Source organism: Sphaeramia orbicularis, chromosome 1, assembly GCF_902148855.1.
Source record: "Sphaeramia orbicularis chromosome 1, fSphaOr1.1, whole genome shotgun sequence".
Taxonomy (NCBI): Eukaryota; Metazoa; Chordata; class Actinopteri; order Kurtiformes; family Apogonidae; genus Sphaeramia; species Sphaeramia orbicularis.
The window spans coordinates 46444736-46465262 of record NC_043957.1 but is presented as its reverse complement, the minus strand read 5'-3'; the positions used below and the strand labels follow the sequence as shown (position 1 = coordinate 46465262).

The window sequence follows — 20527 nt, the reverse complement described above, 5'->3', positions numbered from 1 at the left end:
GATTTGAGATAAACATCAATATTTCCTTTAAAATTAAATTTTTCTTCCTAAGTGAGTTGTGAAGAAATTAGATGGTTAGTTGTGGTAGAAAATTATTATTTACAGTTAAAGCACAAACAATGTTTTAGAAATTTAAAGGTAGAACATTTAAAATCATGGTCATGCATAAAAAAAAATGAAATGATGAACAAAACAAACAAAATCAATGTAGAGAGAAATTAAGTAAAACCATTTCTGAGGAATTTTGGAAGAAAAGATAACAATTTAAACAAAGTTAACCAATGCAATGATATTTATTAATATATATAAAACTATATTATAATATTTATTGTTAATGTTTTGTTATCCAGACCGCTGTTAGAAAAGAAACACCTGAATTCAATGTGTCCCTATACTTTTGTCCATTAAGTGTATTTCCCCTGGACAATTTTGCTGTAGTTCAGCGTCTACCAGTGTAGTTGGTAGTTTGCAAGTAATAAATATTAAGAAAAGTGTGAGCCACCATCTGTACCTGTTGAGCGTCGCTGTCCGATGTGTCCTCCAGGTCTTCGGGGCTCTCCGGCTCCCCCTGTAGTCCAGAGAGGATCGAGCTGCTGTCGGTGGTGTTGAGGTTGAAGCTACGCAAGCTGCTGTTGCCGCTGCCTGACACAAACAGACTGAGGTCATCGAAGTCCTCGTCCACCATGGCAGCCAGCTGCTGCTGCTGCTGATCTTTGGCCATGTGTCCTGCCCGCTGTGAGTCCCTCAGAGGGTTGTACTGCTTCAGGAAAGTGGAGTAGACGTAGCCTTGTGCACCTGACAGTGACACAAGGGGAAAGTTTGTCAAGATGCATAACTAAGACATCCAAAATACAAATAAACACAGACACATATCTGCTTCTAACCCCTGTGCCTCCACCCCAGGGAAACAGGAGTGAATGAGATTAGCACTGAAATATAATATATTTGAAGTATGCGAGCCCACAACAGTGTTGTTTTTACATTTCTTGCATAGCGAAAAATGTGACGTCATTGTGTTATCCAAACGGTTAGGATATTTAGAATGAACTGACCCTTGAAATGTCTGTAGAGGGATCTCAGGTCAAACTACAGAAGACTTTTCCATAAAACAGGTAATTGCATTTTGAAGATAATTACTGGAGAGAATTTTTTGCATCTATCATAAAAGCTGTGGGGTTAAAAAAACAGAGCTTTTGCCAACAAAATCTTAAATCCATTTACACTTAGAAGCCTTAAGATTGTGTAAATATGATGCAAGCATATTCATATTGCTGATATAAACAGAAGGATGAACAACAACTTCTTGGGAATACTTGTAATCCCAAAGGAAAAGACAAGTCTGTGAAGAATCTACTTCGCACCAAGAAACATACAGACACTTTTTTTTTTCCAAAGCTCATAAGAACTTGTTATTGCAGAGTACAGAGACACACGCAAGCCGCATCTCTCCGTCCTTGTTTCTGAATACCCAGAGGGAGAGGCTTTGTACTCTAAGTAACACTGCTTACAATGTGCAGCAGTTTGTTCCAAACAAGACGTGGGGATCTCAGGTGCTGCTGTGAGATGTAGAGGGGAGAAGGAGACAAGCTGTTGAGCTGGTCCTGTTGTGAGGCAACCATCTCCAGAGGAAGGCAAAGAGGCACCAGCAACCATGACATCACAGGAGCCCCTGGGACTCATTCTTGTATGCTGACTCGTCAGTGTCAGAAAGTAAAGTTTGGTGTGTCTTTACAGACTCAGTCGTCTAATAGATGCAGGTCTATTCACAGAGGAACGAGTGTTCAGGGAAGCCTATACCTGCCATACTTGGAGATAGTTTAGTGTGATAACTTAATTCACTGTTATATGTCTTACTAAAAGTATGCACGAAGAGTTACCTCTGCCCCAAGGGTCTTTGTTCTCTCTCTCTCACACACACACACACCTACACTCACACACACACACACACACACACACACACACACACACACACACTTGCCTCCTGTGTGAACCAGCCAGCGGCTGCTGCTGCCTAATGGGTCTGTATCTTCCAGCAGGGCCACCAGTTCTCCCTCCAGCAGGCTGAGGTCCTGCTCCTGGCAGCCATTACACTTCCTCTTCAGCTGGTACAGACGGTTCAGTGGGTACTCTGCCAGCAACCAGGTGCGCTCTTCTTCGGTTTGATGCTGCACCTCCGGCATCTGGTGGACAGTGCAACACAAAAGCGTACTTATTTGAAGTGCAGTAGTATGAGTATGGTGTGTGGGCAAATGTAGGTGTACTGCTGGTTGTTAGCATGTAGGATTATTCTAAAGAGGGTGAAAGGTAATAAGCTTTCTGGCGCTGAAGCTGCAAATAGATTTGCTCAAATGACCACACACAAGCACTCTCATTTATGTACAGATGTGTGTGCACCTGTGTCCACCTACACACATACATGCACTATTTTCCCAGGATAAATACCTGGTGGAACTTTGGGTTGCCAAGTGTCCCAGTTAATCACAGCCTGGAGCTGTTTTCTGTGTCTGCCTTTGATAAGACTTATAACTGCTTATATGTGACTTGGAAATGGTTCAAAAATCATAAAGACCTGAGGAATATGTTGGATTTTCAACCTGGAGACAATAAAATGTTTTAGGCAATTACACAATTGATCAGGGATCTGAAATAATGAACCTAAATGAAATATTAAGTCTGGAGAGTCTGTGGAATTATATTTCCTTCTGCCTCTTGATTACCGTTATTTTCTTGTCTCGTTGTCTCTCAAAGCTGACTTTGCGCTCCATTAGCTTCTGTGCATTATCCTTCACAAAAGTCAGATTGCTCAGTTCATCCATGATGCTGTTCTGCACTTCTACAATGTTTGATAATGGAGCCTGGAAAGGGAAAGATATAACACATTTAAAATTCTATTTCAATAGACTGAGGATGAAATATGTACAGGGAATTATAGCCAACAAAGAATAAAAAGGGGGAAAAAATTGGAAACAAATAAAAATAAAAATGACAGCTTTCAGTACTGAACAAAAAACTACAAAGTACACAAACTAGACTTAAAAATATTTATAAAAATCTATTTTTTAAAATTCCCCCTGTGTTGATAGTTCTTGGTGTGTAAGCTTTGCACAATATAGAGCCATTAATTTAAAAAACATGGCTTTGTAAAACTCACTGCTGTCATGCATTCCATTATCCCATATTTTTCAGCTTCTATATAATTATTTTCCTTATAATACCCAAAAAAAACTAAGACTTGCATAGACACTAAATGGAAAACTAAACTACAGTAACATGCTCAGAACTAAAATATATAAAAGTGAAATAAAATCTCAAACTGAAGGTTTAAAAGAAAATAAAAAATGAATTAAATAACTCTGGAGTCTCAGGATGTAAATGACATATGGGATCCTCACTGGTAGCTGGTGTATGGATGGAGCAGGGAGCAGTATTTTATCCATTAACCCTCTGAGAAGTGTCACCAGATACACCACACAGTTGGTCAGGATAGTGTACGCAGCCATGTTGAACCTCTGTAGCTCCTCCACCAACAAAGCATTGAGGGCTTCGTAATCCCTCCTGGCGGGCCCCTGGTCTTCTGACACCAGTGATGGAGAGGAGGAGGAAGAGGCGGATGATGAAGATGATAAAGAGGAGGAGCGCTCCAGGCGGCTGCAGTAATCCAGTAATTTGTCATATCGTTTCTGGATGAGCTTCTGTGGGGCGGTGAACATGCCCTGCAGGGAGGAGAGGGGGGCGAGGACCAGACGCTCCACACACTCTTTCTGGATTCAGAAAGAAATGAAATGACAGTAGATGAGGCTGGTCGACTGTCATTTTCCAATGCTATAGTGAGTTATGTGTTCTGCACATGCAACAGGTTAATTTACATTACTTTTAGGAATTTTAATGAAGTTGAATATTTTCTCTACACTGCAAAAAATTTAAATCTTACCAAGTGTATTTTTCCTCATTTCTAGTCCAAATATCTCATCACACTTAAAATAAGACATAATCACCTAAAGAGTAACTTTTCGGTGAGATATATGAACTTATTTTTAGACAGTAGATCTTGAAAATCTTATTTCAAGAAATCTTACCAAGATAATTGGCAGATTTTTTTTTTTTTTTTTTTTGCTTAATTCAAGATTTATTTTATTTTTTTGCTTAATTCAAGCAAAAAAAAATCTGCCAATGGAACAAATGAAAATTATCAAGATGTCTTGAAATAAGATTTTCAAGATCTATTGTCTGAAAATAAGTTTGTATACAGTATGTCACTGAAAAGTTACTCTTTAGGTCAGGGGTGTCAAACTCATTTTAGTTCAGGGGCCACATTCAGCTAAATTTGATCTGCAGTGGGCCGAACCAGTAAAATAATAACATAATAATATCTAAATAATGTCAACTCCAAACTTTTCTTTATGTTTTAGAGCGAAAAAAGTTAATTTACATTATGAAAAGGTTTACATCTACAAACTATCTTTTCAAAAGATGTGAATAACATGAACAAACTGAAAAAAAAATAAGTGTAATTTTAACAAAATTATGCTTCAGTTTATCATTTACACATGTACATTATAACTTACAGATCACAGTGGATCTACAGACACACAAAACATTTAATAACAGGCAGAATCTTGTTAAAATTGTACTTACTTCTCTTAAGACATTTCAGGTTATTCACTTTTTTTTTTTTCCAAAATTATACTTTGCTTCAGTGTAAATACATGAAAATATTTACATTTACAAAGAGAAAAATTTGGAGTTGTCATTATTTTTTATATATTACTATGATAGTATTTTACTGAATCCTGCCCACAGGAGATTGAATTGGTCAGAATGTGGAACCTGAACTAAAAGGATTGTTAATATAATGTAATTTTTGCATTTCACAAATTCATCCCAGGGGCCGGACTGGACCCTTTGGCGGGCCGGATTTGGCCCCCGGGCCACATGTTTGACACCCGTGCTTTAGGTGATTATGTCTCATTTTAAGTGTGATGAGATATTTTGACTAGAAATGAGAAAAATACATTTGGTAGATTTTGATTTTTGCAGTGTAGTAAGCAGCTGTTTCTCTACTTCAATGTCATGTTGTTCAAGAGGACAACATACTGTACGCTTTAAACTTCACCTTGAATAACAATGACAGATTTCCTGCAGCTTTTTTTGTATGCAGGCAAACTGAAAAACGGCAGAGATGTTCTTCATCTTATAATAAGACTCAAGCAGACATATTAAAGTTAATCTGATGTGGTTAGGAACACATTACAAAGGCTGCACATTCAGGCAAAAACCAGGGTTCTTTTTGGAGAAAATATTGTGATTCCTGAAAGCATTTATCAGTTACAACTGTCAGGTTGTGATTTTAGGACACAGTAGATTTTTTAAAAAGTGTGTTCTTTGCTTTCTCTTGATATGTTTGCACTTATTCAGCTTAATTCTGCTTTGGTTTGAGGCAACAGTGAGCAGATTCAGGAGACAGAACCAAACACAAAGGCACATTTAACTCTGAGTTGGCATCTGTTCAAAGTGTAGACAGAGAAGGGCAGGAAAGTGAAGGAGACAGAGTTATTAGAGGGTCAAGTTTTAGAGGTCCAGTTTTATGGAAGAAAACGCAAGAGACACTGCAAAAAAGGAAGATCTGACTTGGACTGACTGACTGGAATATGAAATATTTCCCTTGAAAGATCATATTTTAGATTCATTTACTTATTGAGAGTTTACCTTGTTCAGATTATTTGACTAGTTCCAAGAATTTTTATCTTGCGCTACCCCACTTAGATATTAAAACCAGTTTTAAGCAATATTTATAACAAAACAAGTAACATTGTTTGGGGTTGAGTATGGAGGACACAGTAACTGTTTGCCCTCAAGAATTTTTTTTTTTACTTGTTTTATGCAGTTTTGCCTACACATGGCTATCAAGTCATTACATCTTCATAAGACTACATATGTATATTATATGTAATATTAGTGCTGTCAAACAACTACAATTTTTAATCAGATTAATCACAGGGTTGCTGTGGATTAATTTTGATTAATCACGTTTAAATATCATTAATTTTTAATTTATATTAATCGTATTTCATTTTGCATGAGCAAACAGACTCAGGAATGAAGGGAATATATATGCACTTAAAGTGTTTGTCACAAGTTGGGTGAATGAGGCAGTTTGTCCAAGTAGAGTTACCATCGCACATGTGCAAATGGGCAGTTGATCCAGTAGTGACAGGCAGCAGAACCAACCCATAAAGATGGAAGACGCTAAACAAAACAATGGCCCTATGGATGGAAATATGAAAACAAAAAAAACGCAAGACGGAACAGTCGACCGACATAAAGTATTGTGCATAGTCTGCAGGAAGAAGTTTTCTTTTCACTGAAGCACTTACAGCTTAAAATACCACATTAACATGAAGCATATGATAGTAGGGGATTAACACTTGCACATCGGCTAAGCTATCGCATAAATAATAAATATAAATAAATAAATAAATAAATGAATAAATAATAAATATAAATATTCCCTTCTTTCTTGTGTCTGTTTGCTCATGCAAAATGAAATGTGTGTGTGATTAGATTAATTAGATCGATTAAAAAACGTTGCTATGAAGACGAAACAATTTGATTCTGCTTCAAATAAGAATTTTAGCATTCTGTACAGGGTGGGGAAGCAAAATTTACAATATTTTGAGGCAGGGATTGAAAGACAGTGTATGACCAATTGGTTTATTGAAAGTCATGAGAATTTTTTTGCCACAAGAAAATTGACATAATAGAAAATGTTTTTATTCTATGTCCTCCTTCTTTCTCAATAACTGCCTTCACACGCTTCCTGAAACTTGCGCAAGTGTTCCTCAAATATTCGGGTGACAACTTCTCCCATTCTTCTTTAATAGTATCTTCCAGACTTTCTCGTAATAGTTTTGCTCATAGTCATTCTCTTCTTTACATTATAAACAGTCTTTATGGACACTCCAACTATTTTTGAAATCTGCTTTGGTGTGACGAGTGCATTCAGCAAATCACACACTCTTTGACGTTTGCTTTCCTGATTACTCATATGGGCAAAAGTCTCTGAAAAGGTATGGATAATAGTGTTAGGTATGATTATGATATCAATATATGTTTGGTTTCAAAACAATTGATGTAGTGCCTGCTGAGAAAAAAACAACTAAATGTTCATTGTAAATTTTGCTTCGCCACCCTGTAATCCTTACATAATGTTTTCTTAAAACTTTCTTTCTGCACTGGCAGTTTAATTTTACTTGACATAAGACATTTAACTCAATACTGAGTGTAATTTTCTTATTTTTGTACATGCCTTTTTTGCAGTGAGCAGACACACAATGACAAAGGGTCTATGAGCAAAGTTGTCTATAATAAAAATAAAAGCTTCAGCCTCACATATTTTTGCAACAACAGTGGTACCTACAAAGTGCTTATAAGGATCATTTCCATTGCTGTGGTACAAGCCGTTCTTGTCATTTTTGTTTCGATCTTTGACTACGTTCTCTAAATCCTGGACACTCTGGACAGCCACAGACACCATTTCCTGCAAGAAAAAAAAAACAAAAAAAAAACAAACAATCAGAGAAAAGACCCACAATACAACAAAGTAGAAGCATTACCATGTGTGCTTCGTCATTATGATTTGGTCTACTTTCACCTACCTGAGTGTACTGCAGATAACACTGGACGTTCTTGACCAGTTGCCTCACAGCTTTCTCCAGACTCCTGAACAGCTTCTCCTCTCTATCAAACACCTCATCTCTCACCTTGAAAAATACAATTTGAAGAGTTTAATTTCATACTAGCAAAATGCACAAAAACTCTGATTATTCTTGTTTCACTTCCACATGTTAAACCTCAGAGATCTAACCAGAGCCAGTGACCCAAAGCACCAACTCATCTGAAATGTTTAATAATGTTTGAAGCACCCATCCAATCGATAAGTTGAAATAATTCAGGTAAAATACAGTTTCTCAGCTTTTCAACAGGATCAGATGCATCTTATTTAGATGTTCAGAGGTTCCGTAGTGAACATGGAAACACCATCATCTTCTACAACAATTATTTTAATTACCTCCGCCAAGGAGGTTGTGTTTTTGCCAGGGTTTGTTTGTTTGTTTGTCTGTCTGTTTGTCTGTCCGTTAGTGTGCAACATAACTCAAAAAGTTATGGACAGATTTTGATGAAATTTTCAGGGTTTGTTGGAAATGGGATAAGGAAGAAATGATTAGATTTTGGTGGTGATCGGGGGTGGGGGGGCCCACGGGGGGGCCCATTTCCAACAAACCCTGAAAATTTCATCAAAATCTCTCCATAACTTTTTGAGTTATGTTGCACACTAACGGACAGACAAACAGACAGACAAACAAACAAACAAACCCTGGCAAAAACATAACCTCCTTGGCGTGGGGGGGGCCCACAGGGGGAGCCACTGATCAGCCTTGGCGGAGGTCTGCACTCTCCGAGTGCTTCTAGTTAACCATTAAAATCCATGTAATTTGACAAATGACAGTGGTTGTATTTTTACATTCAGTTGATCATTTTTTAATTTTGCTTCTTTTATTTTCAGTTTGATATAATAACCTTTGAATTTACTCTGAGCCTTTATGGTTGTCAGTAATTAAACACAGGAAAATGCAAAATGCAGAGGATAATATTATAAAGATTAATTCGGAAGTTGCCACTGAAATAAAGTTTTAGGTCTTTAAGGGTTAAAAATGGATATTTACCTGTGGTTCAACTCCAGTCAGAATCTTGAGATAACCAGCAAACCTGTCTCCTTTCTTCCGGATTGAGTGAATGTTGAACTTGTTTAATTTTCCCCTCAATGTGCCTTCATCTTCCAACCTCTTATACTTCATGACTGAGAATTAAGACAAATATGGCACCAAAGTTATCAGTGGTTTAATGGTGGTAAATTCCATACGTCGCAAAACTGTTGATTTTATCTGGCAAGTCTCACCTATATCCTTCCGTCTCTTGAACTCGTTGATGTTTATGTTAATGATCTTTGCAGCAGTGAATGCCTCTTGTAGAGGCTGGTAGTCAGGGTGATCTTCAGGTGTGGCCTGCCACAGCTCCCTAAGCAGCAACGGGTACTTCATGATCCTCTGGACCGGTTTAATGAGCAGTGAGCCCATATCTAACAAGTTAGATTTACATCTGGGCAAATGAATATATCATAGAAAACAATCAGACCAGTGACCAGGAAAAGATGTTGGAAATACGTGACAAAGTAAATCAGAATTAAATGTGAATCAAAACAATAATCGCACCGCAAAAATCTAAATTTTGCCAAGTGCATTTTTCTCATTTTTGGTCAAAATATCTCATCACACTTAAAATAAGACATAATCACCTAAAGAGTAACTTTTCAGTGAGATATAAGAACTTATTTTTAGACAATAGATCTTGAAAATCTTTTTTCAAGAAATCTTACCAAGATAATTTTTACTTGCTCCATTGGCAGATTTTTACTTGAATTAAGCAAAAAAAAAAAATCTTGAATTAACCAAAAAAGTGAAAATTATCTTGATAAAAGATAACTTTCACTTTTTTGCATAATTCAAGATTTTTTTTTTTGCTTAATTCAAGATTAATCAATTAATTAATTAATTAATTAATTAATTAATTTATTTATTTATTTATTTATTTATTTATTTATTTATTTATTTATTTAGCTTAATTCAAGTAAAAAATCTGCCAATGGAACAAGTAAAAATTATCTTGGTAGGAATTCTTGAAATAAGATTTGCAACATCTATTGTCTAAAAATAAGTTATCTCACTGAAAAGTTACTCTTTAGGTGATTATGTCTTATTTTAACTCGTTCATGCATACTGGTCACTCCAGTGGACAGCTATTCTACAGCTGTTCTCTTGTATATTCATGGATTTTGTTGTTTATTTTTTTTTGTATATATCTTTATTAACCCTTTCATGCACGAGTTATGAGAACTTTAATCAAATTTTTTTCCTGAGTGTTTTTATTCCTCTTTAGGCGTGAAAAAAAACAATGCGATTAAAATTTTTTTTTGAAAAATAAATAATAAGAATTAAAAAAATAACAATAAGAATTTTTTAGAAATTAAAAATACATTAAAAAAAATAATGAAAAAAAATCTTATGAACCTATTTTTCAAGAAGCTGCAAAAATGTTCACTCAGCTGGACATCACACTTTTAATTTTTGACGCACAGAAACATGAATTTACTGATAAATTGTGTGAAAACTATGGGGAGGGCTTGTGATTCTGGGGCTTTATGCTCAGGAGAGATCTACATAATGTTACCAATTCATGTCAAAAAAGATATGTAGTGTCTTAAAACTTTAATAAAGATATGTGTAAAAAACAAAAACAAAAAGAACAACAAAATCCATGAATATACAAGAGAACAGCTGTAGAACGGCTGTCCACTGTAGTGACCAGTGTGCATGAAAGGGTTAAAGTTTTCACACATTACATTACATCTTTTCTGACATGAACTGGTAACATTGCGCAGATCTCCTCTGAGCGTCATAGTTATAGTTTTCACACAATTTCTCAGTAAGTACATGTTTCTTCACTTCAAAAATTAAACGCATGGTGTCCAGCTGAAAGGACATTGTTACAACTTCATGAAAAATAGGTTCATGAGAATTTTTTTTATTATCATTACTTTTTTGTTTTGAAATGTATTTTTTAACATTTTTTAATTAAAAAAAAAAAAAGTATTCTATTTATTTTTCTGAAGAAAATTTTCAATCACATTGTTTTTTTCATGATTAAAGAGAAATGAAAATACTCAGGGACAAAAACCTTGATTAAGGTTCTCATAATTCGTGCATGAAAGGGTTAAGTGTGATGAGATATTTTGACTAGAAATGAGAAAAAATACACTTGGTAAGATTTTAATTTTTGCAGTGTAAAATGATAACGCTGAACTTTCAGTACAGAATTCATCTGATTTTACGCTGAAAATCAATTCCGCATTAAAAGATACTTACTGTTGGTCATAGATTCTCCTGTGTAAAGAAAACAAAGAAATATCTGGTCAAACATCATCAAAGATTTCATGCAATCCAAGTGCAGAACATCAGGGAATAATCTAAAACCGTTTAGAGCAGGGGTGTCAAACTCATTTTAGTTCAGGGGCCATATTCAGCTAAATTTGATCTGAAGTGGGCTGGACCAGAAAAATAATAACATAATAACCTACAAATAATGACAACTCCAATTTTTTGTCTTTGTTTTAGCGTAAAAAAGAAAAAAAAAACAAAAAACATTAAATTATGAAAATACTTACTTTTATAAACTATCAAAAAAAAAAAAAAAAAACCCTGAAAAAACTGAAATTTAAATTAAAAAACGTAAGAAAACTTAGTGCAATTTTAACAATATTATTCCTCAACGTATCATTTCTCCAAGTGCATTATGGATCAGATCTACAAAGACACTAAACACTGAGAAACAGGCAGAAAAATTGTTAAAATTGTGCTTAATTTTGTTTAGACATTTCAGGTTCTTCATATTTGTTCAGGTTATTCACATTTTAGTGTTATAGGATAGTTTGTAAATGTAAATATTTTCATAATTTAATGTTATTTTTTGCACTAAAACAAAGAAAAACATTTTTAGTTGTTAATTCTAGATTTTTTTTTTTTGGCTTAATTCAAGATTTTTTTTTTACTTAATTGAAGATTTCTTTCTTTTTTTTTTTTTTTTTTTTACTTAATTACCTCCGCCAAGGAGGTTATGTTTTTGCCAGGGTTTGTTTGTTTGTTTGTTTGTTTGTTTGTTTGTCTGTTTGTTTGTCTGTCCGTTAGTGTGCAACATAACTCAAAAAGTTATGGACAGATTTGGATGAAATTTTCAGGGTTTGTTGGAAATGGGATAAGGAAGAAATGATTAAATTTTGGTGGTGATCGGGGGTGGGGGGGCCCACGGGGGGGGCCACTGATCAGCCTTGGCGGAGGTCTGCGCTCTCCGAGTGCTTCTAGTTGAAGATTGTTTTTTGGCTTAATCCAAGATTTATTTTTTTTTTACTTAATTGAAGATTTTTTTGGCTTAATTAAATTTATTTTGCTAAATTTGAGATTTTTTGGGGGGCTTAATTGAAGATTTTTTTTTTACTTAATTCAAGTTTTTTTTTTGGCTTAATTGAATAATTTTTTTTTTTCTTACTTAATTGAAGGTTTTAGGTTTGTTTTTTTTTTTTGGCTTAATTCAAGATTTTTTCCTTAATTCAAGCTAATTTTTTTTGCTTAATTCAATTCAAGACTGTGGAATTTTTGCACTTGGCAAAAACATCCCAGGGGCCGAACTGGACCCTTTGGCGGGCCGCATTTGGCCCCCGGGCCGCATGTTTGACACCCCTGGTTTAGAGGAAGTAACTGGACTTACTTCAGTGCTAATACACAAGTTGTGAAATGTTGCTTTATTTCTTCCTCTTTTTCATAGGATTTGAGTGACATGTTGGCGTCGTCGTGATGGTAGCAGTAAATCTTATACACATCTTCTAGAGCTGCCTTTGCTTGGATGAATACATCTCCTATAAAATGATAAAGCGGAAATGAAATCTTTCGTCTGTGGCCAAGCAGTGCAGTAAAAGTCAGGAAACTGTCAAATCGGGCAGTCGGAGTCACAGTGGCATTACCTACGACAACTGCCTCTGGGTCGGGGTCGGCCATGGCCTCGTGCAATCTGTGAAGAAGGGCTGCTGACACCTCACACACTGTCTCCATGTTAGTGAACAGCCGGTCCACGTCCACAACCTGACACACAAGTCACAAAAGCACAGTGTAACATATGCAGTTTAACACATATTCTACATCACTTACGGAAGTTAGGGATGCACCGATACCGATATGAGTATTGGCATCGGCTCCGATACTCAGTGTGTGTACTCATACTTGTGAAAATAATCTGATACAAATACACCGATACCACGTACGGCCATGTGACATTCACAGTTCAGTGCAGCAGGTACGCGGCGGAGGAATAATGTGTGGGGAGTGTGAAGAGTGTGGAGATTTTTCAAAATAAATGACGGTGATAAAAGTAACGCTGACTGCAAGTAACGTTAAAGACACAGACAGAAACAGATGCAGCGTTCTGTCCGTCCTCTGCGTACATTCCATCCGTTTTCCAGGTGCTGGCGGATGCGTACCCAGACGGAGAATTGAATTGGACATCTCCAAGCCCGGATTAACCATATGGGCAACTGGGCAATTGTCCAGGGGCCCGCGACCTCTGAAGGGCCCTGGGTATCTCGGGCATAACGAAAATATCTGGTTATCTTTTGCTCATAAATGAAACTGTCCACTGCCCGAAGCCATTGCACTGCACAGAAACCCTGCTGTCTGTGACCATGAGCTGAGACCCTCTCCTCATTGGTCAGTCCAAAAAGCGAATCAGCGGTGATGCAAATCAACGTGCGTGCACTGAGCGGGATGTGAGACGTCAAGAACTACGCAACATACGCAACGTACGCGAATCAAAATATTGCAAACATGGAGAAGCAGCTAAGTGTAAGATGTGCCAAATAAAATCAGGAATGTGAAATTTAAACATGCACTTCCCCATCATTTAGAATACAAATTTTGTATTGGTCAGATAAGTATTTCTTTGAGAGAAATTGTCGGTTTTCCAGATGTTTATAGTATTTAGTATATGTAGTATTTAGTATTAAAATGTTTAACCCTTGCCTTGACATGCCCTGAATTGTGATGTGTTTTCTGTTTAAAAGTTAAACTGGGACCAAAATGTTTATTTTAGCAGATTATACTGCATTATATTTATTTTTTCCTTGTGATGGCTCCATGAAAATGTTGAGATATGTTTATTGTTGAGAGAAAGCAGAGTTCAAGATGCTTACATTGCACTTACTTTAACTCTCTTGTTGAATTCTGAGGTGACAAGGGGATTTCTGTTTAAAAGTCATATCTGATTCTATCAGATTATGTTTGTGTTTTGTCTGTGGGCTTTTTCTGACAATTCAATACATTTGTGTTGGCAAAAGTGTTCTTAAATAAATACTGGATACTTTGGAAATGGTTTCTTATTTATTTTTTGTGAAAATGGAGGACACTTCCCTCTCTTTCTAATGTAGTGGATCAATTTTAGATTATACTGATGCTAATGTGTTTTGTTTTCATATCATCATATGCAAGTGAGTGGCCTTAATAAGAGGCTACAGTGGTGCACTTGTAGTTCTACGAGCATTTACACATTTGTACATCAAAATGCATTTGATGATAGTTAGATATTGAAGTATGGGGTATATTTACATATATTCCTGGAATTTATTCTGTATTTTGCCAGATTATAGGGATCCTGAGGTTGTGATGATGGGGCCCTTGAATATTGTTGCCCAGGGTACAATGAAGTGTTAATCTGGCCCTGGACATCTCATATTAATCTTGTCTGTAAAAAAATCATGAAGTCAATTGGCATTTTGAACAGAGTTCGTTCATTGATAAATCATTCTTGTTTCTTGACTTTTTATTATTGCTTAATTTATCCTTACATTATTTATTGCAATACTGTTTGGGTGGCAACCTGTCCCACGTATATCAATAAGATTCTCTTAATTCAAAAGAAATTTTTAAGAATGATCAGTTTTTCTAAGAGACTCGACTCATCTGCTCCTCTTTTCAAAAAATTCAATCTTCTCTCAGTTTTTGATGTGAATGTTTACCAGACCTGTGTCTTCATGTACAAATATGTTCACTTAACTCATATTCTTCCTAAAGTTTTTCACAGTTTCTTTATGTTGTCTTCTGTTATTCACAACTTTCCGACACGATTTTCAAGCAAATTTTATCTTCCGTACTGCCGAACTTCAGTCTGTCAGTATTCTCTGAAATATGGTGGACCAAATCTGTGGAATAATCTAAGACCTGAACTTCAATCAACATCTACTTTATCATTGTTTAAAAAGCATCTGAAAAGGACTTTAATTCATGAAAAAATGTAAAGCTGTGTATCACTTGATTTGTATTTGATGATTTGTAATGTGGATTACATTTTTATTGTTTTTACTTTAGTTTATTATTTCAGTCATATTGTATTTTTTAATTTTTTTTTTTTTTTGTGTATTGTTCATTTAGGGGGAGGGATTCATATAAGCCTTCTTTTTGGCTTCTAACCTCTCCTGCACAATTTTGTTACTTGTTTGAATGTTGTTGTTTTTTCTATTGCTGTTTTATTTTGTGCAAATAAATTAAATTAAAAAAAATTAAATTAAATTAAAAGAATACCAGCGGGAGTACGGAGCGGTGCAGACCCCCGCCAGCGGAAGTGAAAACGAAACTAATCGCTCATTTCTCTTTTCTCTACCTGCTGAAGCTAAACTTTTAAATCTTACTAGTGAAAACGCTGCAATATTAGTATCACATTAGTGTTACCTCTGTCGTCTCCATGTTTGTTGTTACTGACTTTCTTCTTCTTCTTCTTCTCAAAAAACTAATGGCAACAATGATAAAGCACATTTACAAAAGGAACTAAGAACTGGAATGGGATTATTAACCCTTTCATGCATGAATTATGAAAACCTTAGATGAGATTTTTTTCCAGAGTGTTTTTATTCCTCTTTAGGCATGAAAAAAACAATGTGATTGAATTTTATTTATGAACCTATTTTTCATGGAGTTACAAAAATGTCCACTCAGCGGGACACCATGTGTTTAATTTTTGAAGCAAAAATTAAAAAAAAACAAAACGTGTATTTAAAATCCATCATCAGAAAGTGGAAAACTATGAAATAAAAACATTTTTCATGATGCTAATCTGACATTTTCTAACATTTTAACATACTCTAATACTAGTTATTACTCACTTCATGGAGAAAATATGCAAAAAAAAAAGTTTTTGTGATTGAGTAAACTTTTAAATTGCAGTCTAATAACAATGAGCAATTTATTTACACTCAAACACGTTACTGCAGATCAGGTTTATCAAGAACAACAAAGTTACAGTAATGGTATGAATTGCAGGGTATGTGATGGTGCTGTGTTGGAAGATATGAAGCTAAAACAACAAAACCCATGAATATACAAGAGAACAGCTGTAGAATAACTGTCCACTGTAGTGACCAGTATGCATGAAAGGGTTAACTACTCATATCGGTACTCAGTATCGGCAAGTACTCAAATGTAAGTACTCGTACTCGGTCAGGAAAAAAGTGGCATCGGTGCATCCCTAATGGAAGTTAAAACAAACAAAATCTGAGAATGATACATTTACATTAATACAAAGGTGTCAAACATGTGGCCCGGGGGCCAAAACCGGCCCGCCAAAGTGTCCGATCTGGCCCCTGGGATGAATTTGTGAAATGCAGAAATTACACTGACGATATTCACAATCAAGGATGTTAGAATCATTTTAGGTCAGTTTCATCTAGAGTGGGTCAGAGCAGTAAAACACTATCATAATAGCCTATAAATAATGAAAACTACACATTTTTCTCTTTGTTGTAGTGTATAAAAAAAGTAAAATTACACAAAAATGTTTACATTTACAGACTAGCCTTTTACAAAAAATGTGAAACACCTGAAATTTCTGAAGAGAAGTATGTGGAATTTTAACAATATTCTACCTCTTATTAAATGTTGTGTCTATTTGTAGATCCACTGGGATCTGTATGTTGTGATGCATATGTATAAATGATAAACTAAGGTGTAATATTGTTAAAATTGCACTTATTTTTTTAACGAATGTACAGGTTCATATTTGTTCATGTTAGTTTCAAGTACGGTTCGTAGATGTAAACATTTTCATTACGGAATTTGACTTTTTTCACTCAAAAACAGAGAAAATAAACTTTGGAGTTGACATTATTTATCAGTTCTTATCCTATTATTTATATTATTTTACTGGTCTGGCACACTTTAGATCATATTAGGCTGTATGTGGCCCCTGAACTAAAATGAGTTGACACCCCTGCATTAATACAGGGTGACACAAAAAAACAGGAACTTTTTAACAATCCAATAAAACCAAGAGTGATGGAAGAGAAATATTTTATTCATAGTAATTGAAACCTTAAACCATGCCATTTAAGAAACAATGATGGAATTTTCATTTTTTAACAATTACTTCCTGTAGATGGCGTCCTCCTGTACGAATGCATTCTTGAAATCTGATGTTGAGATTCCTCATTGACCGCTGCAACATCTCAGCTGGGATACTGTGAATTTCATCCTGAATTCTCTGTTTTAACTCATCCACAGTTCTTGGTCGAGTCGTGTACACTTTACTCTTGAGATAGCCGCACAAGAAAAAATCACAAACAGACAAATCTGGCGATCTAGGGGGCCAGGGAACGTTACCGAATCTTGAGATCACACGGTTACCGAACAATTCTCGCACAGCCGCCAATGGTTACTATGGTCACCCTGTACAAGTACAAGTACAGGGTGACCCAAAAAAACGGGAATTTTTGAAGTGCGTATTGGCAGACATGAGCAAGTGGCCGCACTGTGAGACAGTGACCTTGAGCAAGTAAACACACCCCCATTTTAGTAACCACTGGCGGCTATCTCAAGAGTAAAGTGTACACGACTCAACCAAGAACTCTGGATGAGTTAAAACAGAGAATTCAGGATGAAATTCACAGTATCCCAGCTGAGATGTTGCAGTGGTCAATGAGGAATCTCAAAAGCAGATTTCAAGAATGCATTCGTACAGGAGGACGCCATCTACAGGAAGTAATTTTAAAAAAACGAAAATTCCATCATTGTTTTTTAAATGGCATGTTTTAAGGTTTCAATTACTATGAATAAAATATTTTTTTTTCCATCACTCTTGGTTTTATTGGATTGTTAAAAAGTTGCCGTTTTTTTGTGTCACCCTGTACTTCTATTAGAGTCGTTACATCACAAAAAAATTACCAAATCAACTTCTAAATGTATGATTGTATTTATTTATTTGTATTAGGGCTGTCAAAATTATTATTGCAGATTAATCCATCATCATGATTAATCTAATAAAAAAATTTAATGAAATTAGCCCATCTCCGGCACAGAATTACTCTTTTTTTTTTTTTTTTGTCTGAAACTTGTCTTGTCCAGTGTCATAACAGCAGAATGGTAGTCTGGCTGCCTTTTGCTGCTGAACAAATTTGCTTTGCCAAGGGAAACTTCATAAAGTATATGAGGCTCCCCTTGATATTCTACTGTTTTTAGTTTGAGTTTCGTTGAACCACATTTCGACGATTATGACTCTGAACATCTCTGTCAGTGCATTTGGAGCGGCTTGTATGGGTTAAATTGACAGTTCATGAGACTCAAACCATCTACCTGCAGGTTTCTAAGAGGCTGAACCACCTCTCTGATGCACAGCTCCAGGTCTGTGAGGTAGTCCTTTTCAGTCTGCACAAGCTCCTGGATAACCTTTGCCCTGCGATTCATCTTCCTCAAACGAACCTCCTCTGGGTCCAGAGCTGGAGAGCAGGGTGTGGACAGGTCGAACGGTGTCATTTTCTCTGAGGTTAAAATAGACAAAAAAAAATGATATCCTGTGTTACAAAGACATGGATACACAGGGTTCCACAAAGTCTCTTCAATCTAAAAAAAAACAAAACATTACAATGTGTTTGTATATTTCTTCAACAGCTCTGGAAAAAAAAAAAAAAAAAGAGACCACTGCAAAATTATCACTTTCTCTGATTTTTACCATTTATAGGTATGTGTTTGAGTAAAATGAACATTTTTGTTTTATTCTCTGAACTACCAACAACATTTCTCCCAAATTCCAAATAAAAATATTGTTATTTAGAGCATGTATTTGCAGAACACGACACATGGTCAAAATACGAAAAAAAAATGCAGGTGTTTTCAGACCTCAAATAATGCAAAGAAAACCAGTTTATATTCATTTCTAAACGACACAAACTAATGTTGTAACTTGGGAAAAGTTCAGACGTCAATATTTGGTGGAATAACCCTGATTTTCAATGACAGCTTTCACATGTCTTGGTTCTCCACCATTGCTGTTGGATGACTTTATGCAGCTCCTGGCAGAGAAATTCAAGAAGCTCAGACATGTTCCATGGCTGTGACCATCCATGTTCCTGCAGAAGTTTTCAAAGTGGGTTCAGGTCTGGAGATTGGGCTGGACATGACAGGGTCTTCATCTGGTGGTCCATCATCCACACCTTTATGGACCTAGCTGAGTCCAGGAGCATTGTCCTGATAGAAAAACCAGTCCTCAGAGTTTGGGAACATTGTCAGAGTAGAAGTCCAGTAGTTTTCAATAGTTAGTTTTGGAGTCCAATTACTTTGTTTGTTTTGTTTTTGGATAATCCCTGGGTAATGATCAGTGAAGGCAGGTTTGACAGTTTGGACCTTATAGAGGTGTATTAAGTGAGGTAAAAAAAAAAAAAAAACCTTTCAATCTCTACTTTCATTTTATAATCATTTCCACAGATTTGTCTATTCATTTGCTTTTGTGATATATTTGATAAATAGTAGATAGACTTAATGGACACCCTGTACTTTATTATGAGAGTTTATTAATGTATTTATTTATAATTACAGGGTGGGGAAGCAAAATTTACAATGAACATTTAGTTGTTTTTTCTCAGCAGGCACTACGTCAATTGTTTTGAAACCAAACATATATTGATGTCATAATCATACCTAACACTATTATCCATACCTTTTCAGAAACTTTTGCCCATATGAGTAATCAGGAAAGCAGACGTCAAAGAGTGTGTGATTTGCTGAATGCACTCGTCACACCAAAGGAGATTTCAAAAATAGTTGGAGTGTCCATAAAGACTGTTTATAATGTAAAGAAGAGAATGACTATGAGCAAAACTATTACGACAAAGTCTGGAAGTGGAGGAAGCAACAAAAAACGTACCAAAGCTTTTATTAAAGCTCTTAAATCCAAAATCCTAAAGGATCCAACCAAATCCATGAGAAAAATGGCAATTGAACTTGAGTTAGACAACAAGACCGTTAGAAATGCAGTAAAATATGATTTGAAGTTAAAATCTTACACAAGAACACCAAAACACTTGTTGACAACAGCAACAAATCCAACTTTAGCAATTTTTGGGAATCATGTTTATGGCTGCTTTCTAGCCCAGATCTAAACCCTCTGGATTATGCTATTTGGGGCGTTTTAGAACACGCTACCAATAGAACATCACACAGCAATGTCGACTTTATTAAAGATACTATTAAAGAAGAATGGGAGAAGTTGTCACCCGAATATTTGAGGAACACTTGCGCAAGTTTCAGGAAGCGTGTGAAGGCAGTTATTGAGAAAGAAGGAGGACACATAGAATAAAAACATTTTCTATTATGTCAATTTTCTTGTGGCAAATAAATTCTCATGACTTTCAATAAACTAATTGGTCATACACTGTCTTTCAATCCCTGCCTCAAAATATTGTAAATTTTGCTTCCCCACTCTGTATACATTGTTGTCCTTGACCTTTTGACTGAATATTCATTATACATTAAACTCCACCATTTTCAGAAACTTGGGTTAATCCAAAAAAAACTAATCACAGGTGCATAACAAGATTTTGCAGTAAATCTTC

The 20527-nt window shown here is 35.7% G+C and overlaps 1 protein-coding gene across 1 annotated transcript in view; it reads right to left on the bottom strand.

Moving 5' to 3' along the window:
• The window catches only part of arhgef38 (Rho guanine nucleotide exchange factor (GEF) 38), a 39651-nt gene that overhangs the window by 3655 nt on the left and 15469 nt on the right, over nt 1–20527 (bottom strand). The window contains exons 2-13 of the mRNA XM_030133509.1: nt 18273–18457; nt 12629–12746; nt 12376–12523; nt 10980–10997; nt 8957–9156; nt 8724–8857; nt 7656–7760; nt 7418–7537; nt 3393–3761; nt 2718–2855; nt 1979–2180; nt 512–795 (exon numbers count right to left, since the gene is read on the bottom strand). Of these exons, the coding sequence (XP_029989369.1) occupies nt 512–795; nt 1979–2180; nt 2718–2855; nt 3393–3761; nt 7418–7537; nt 7656–7760; nt 8724–8857; nt 8957–9156; nt 10980–10997; nt 12376–12523; nt 12629–12746; nt 18273–18457 (2021 nt within the window). The remainder of the gene's footprint in view (nt 1–511; nt 796–1978; nt 2181–2717; nt 2856–3392; nt 3762–7417; nt 7538–7655; nt 7761–8723; nt 8858–8956; nt 9157–10979; nt 10998–12375; nt 12524–12628; nt 12747–18272; nt 18458–20527) is intronic.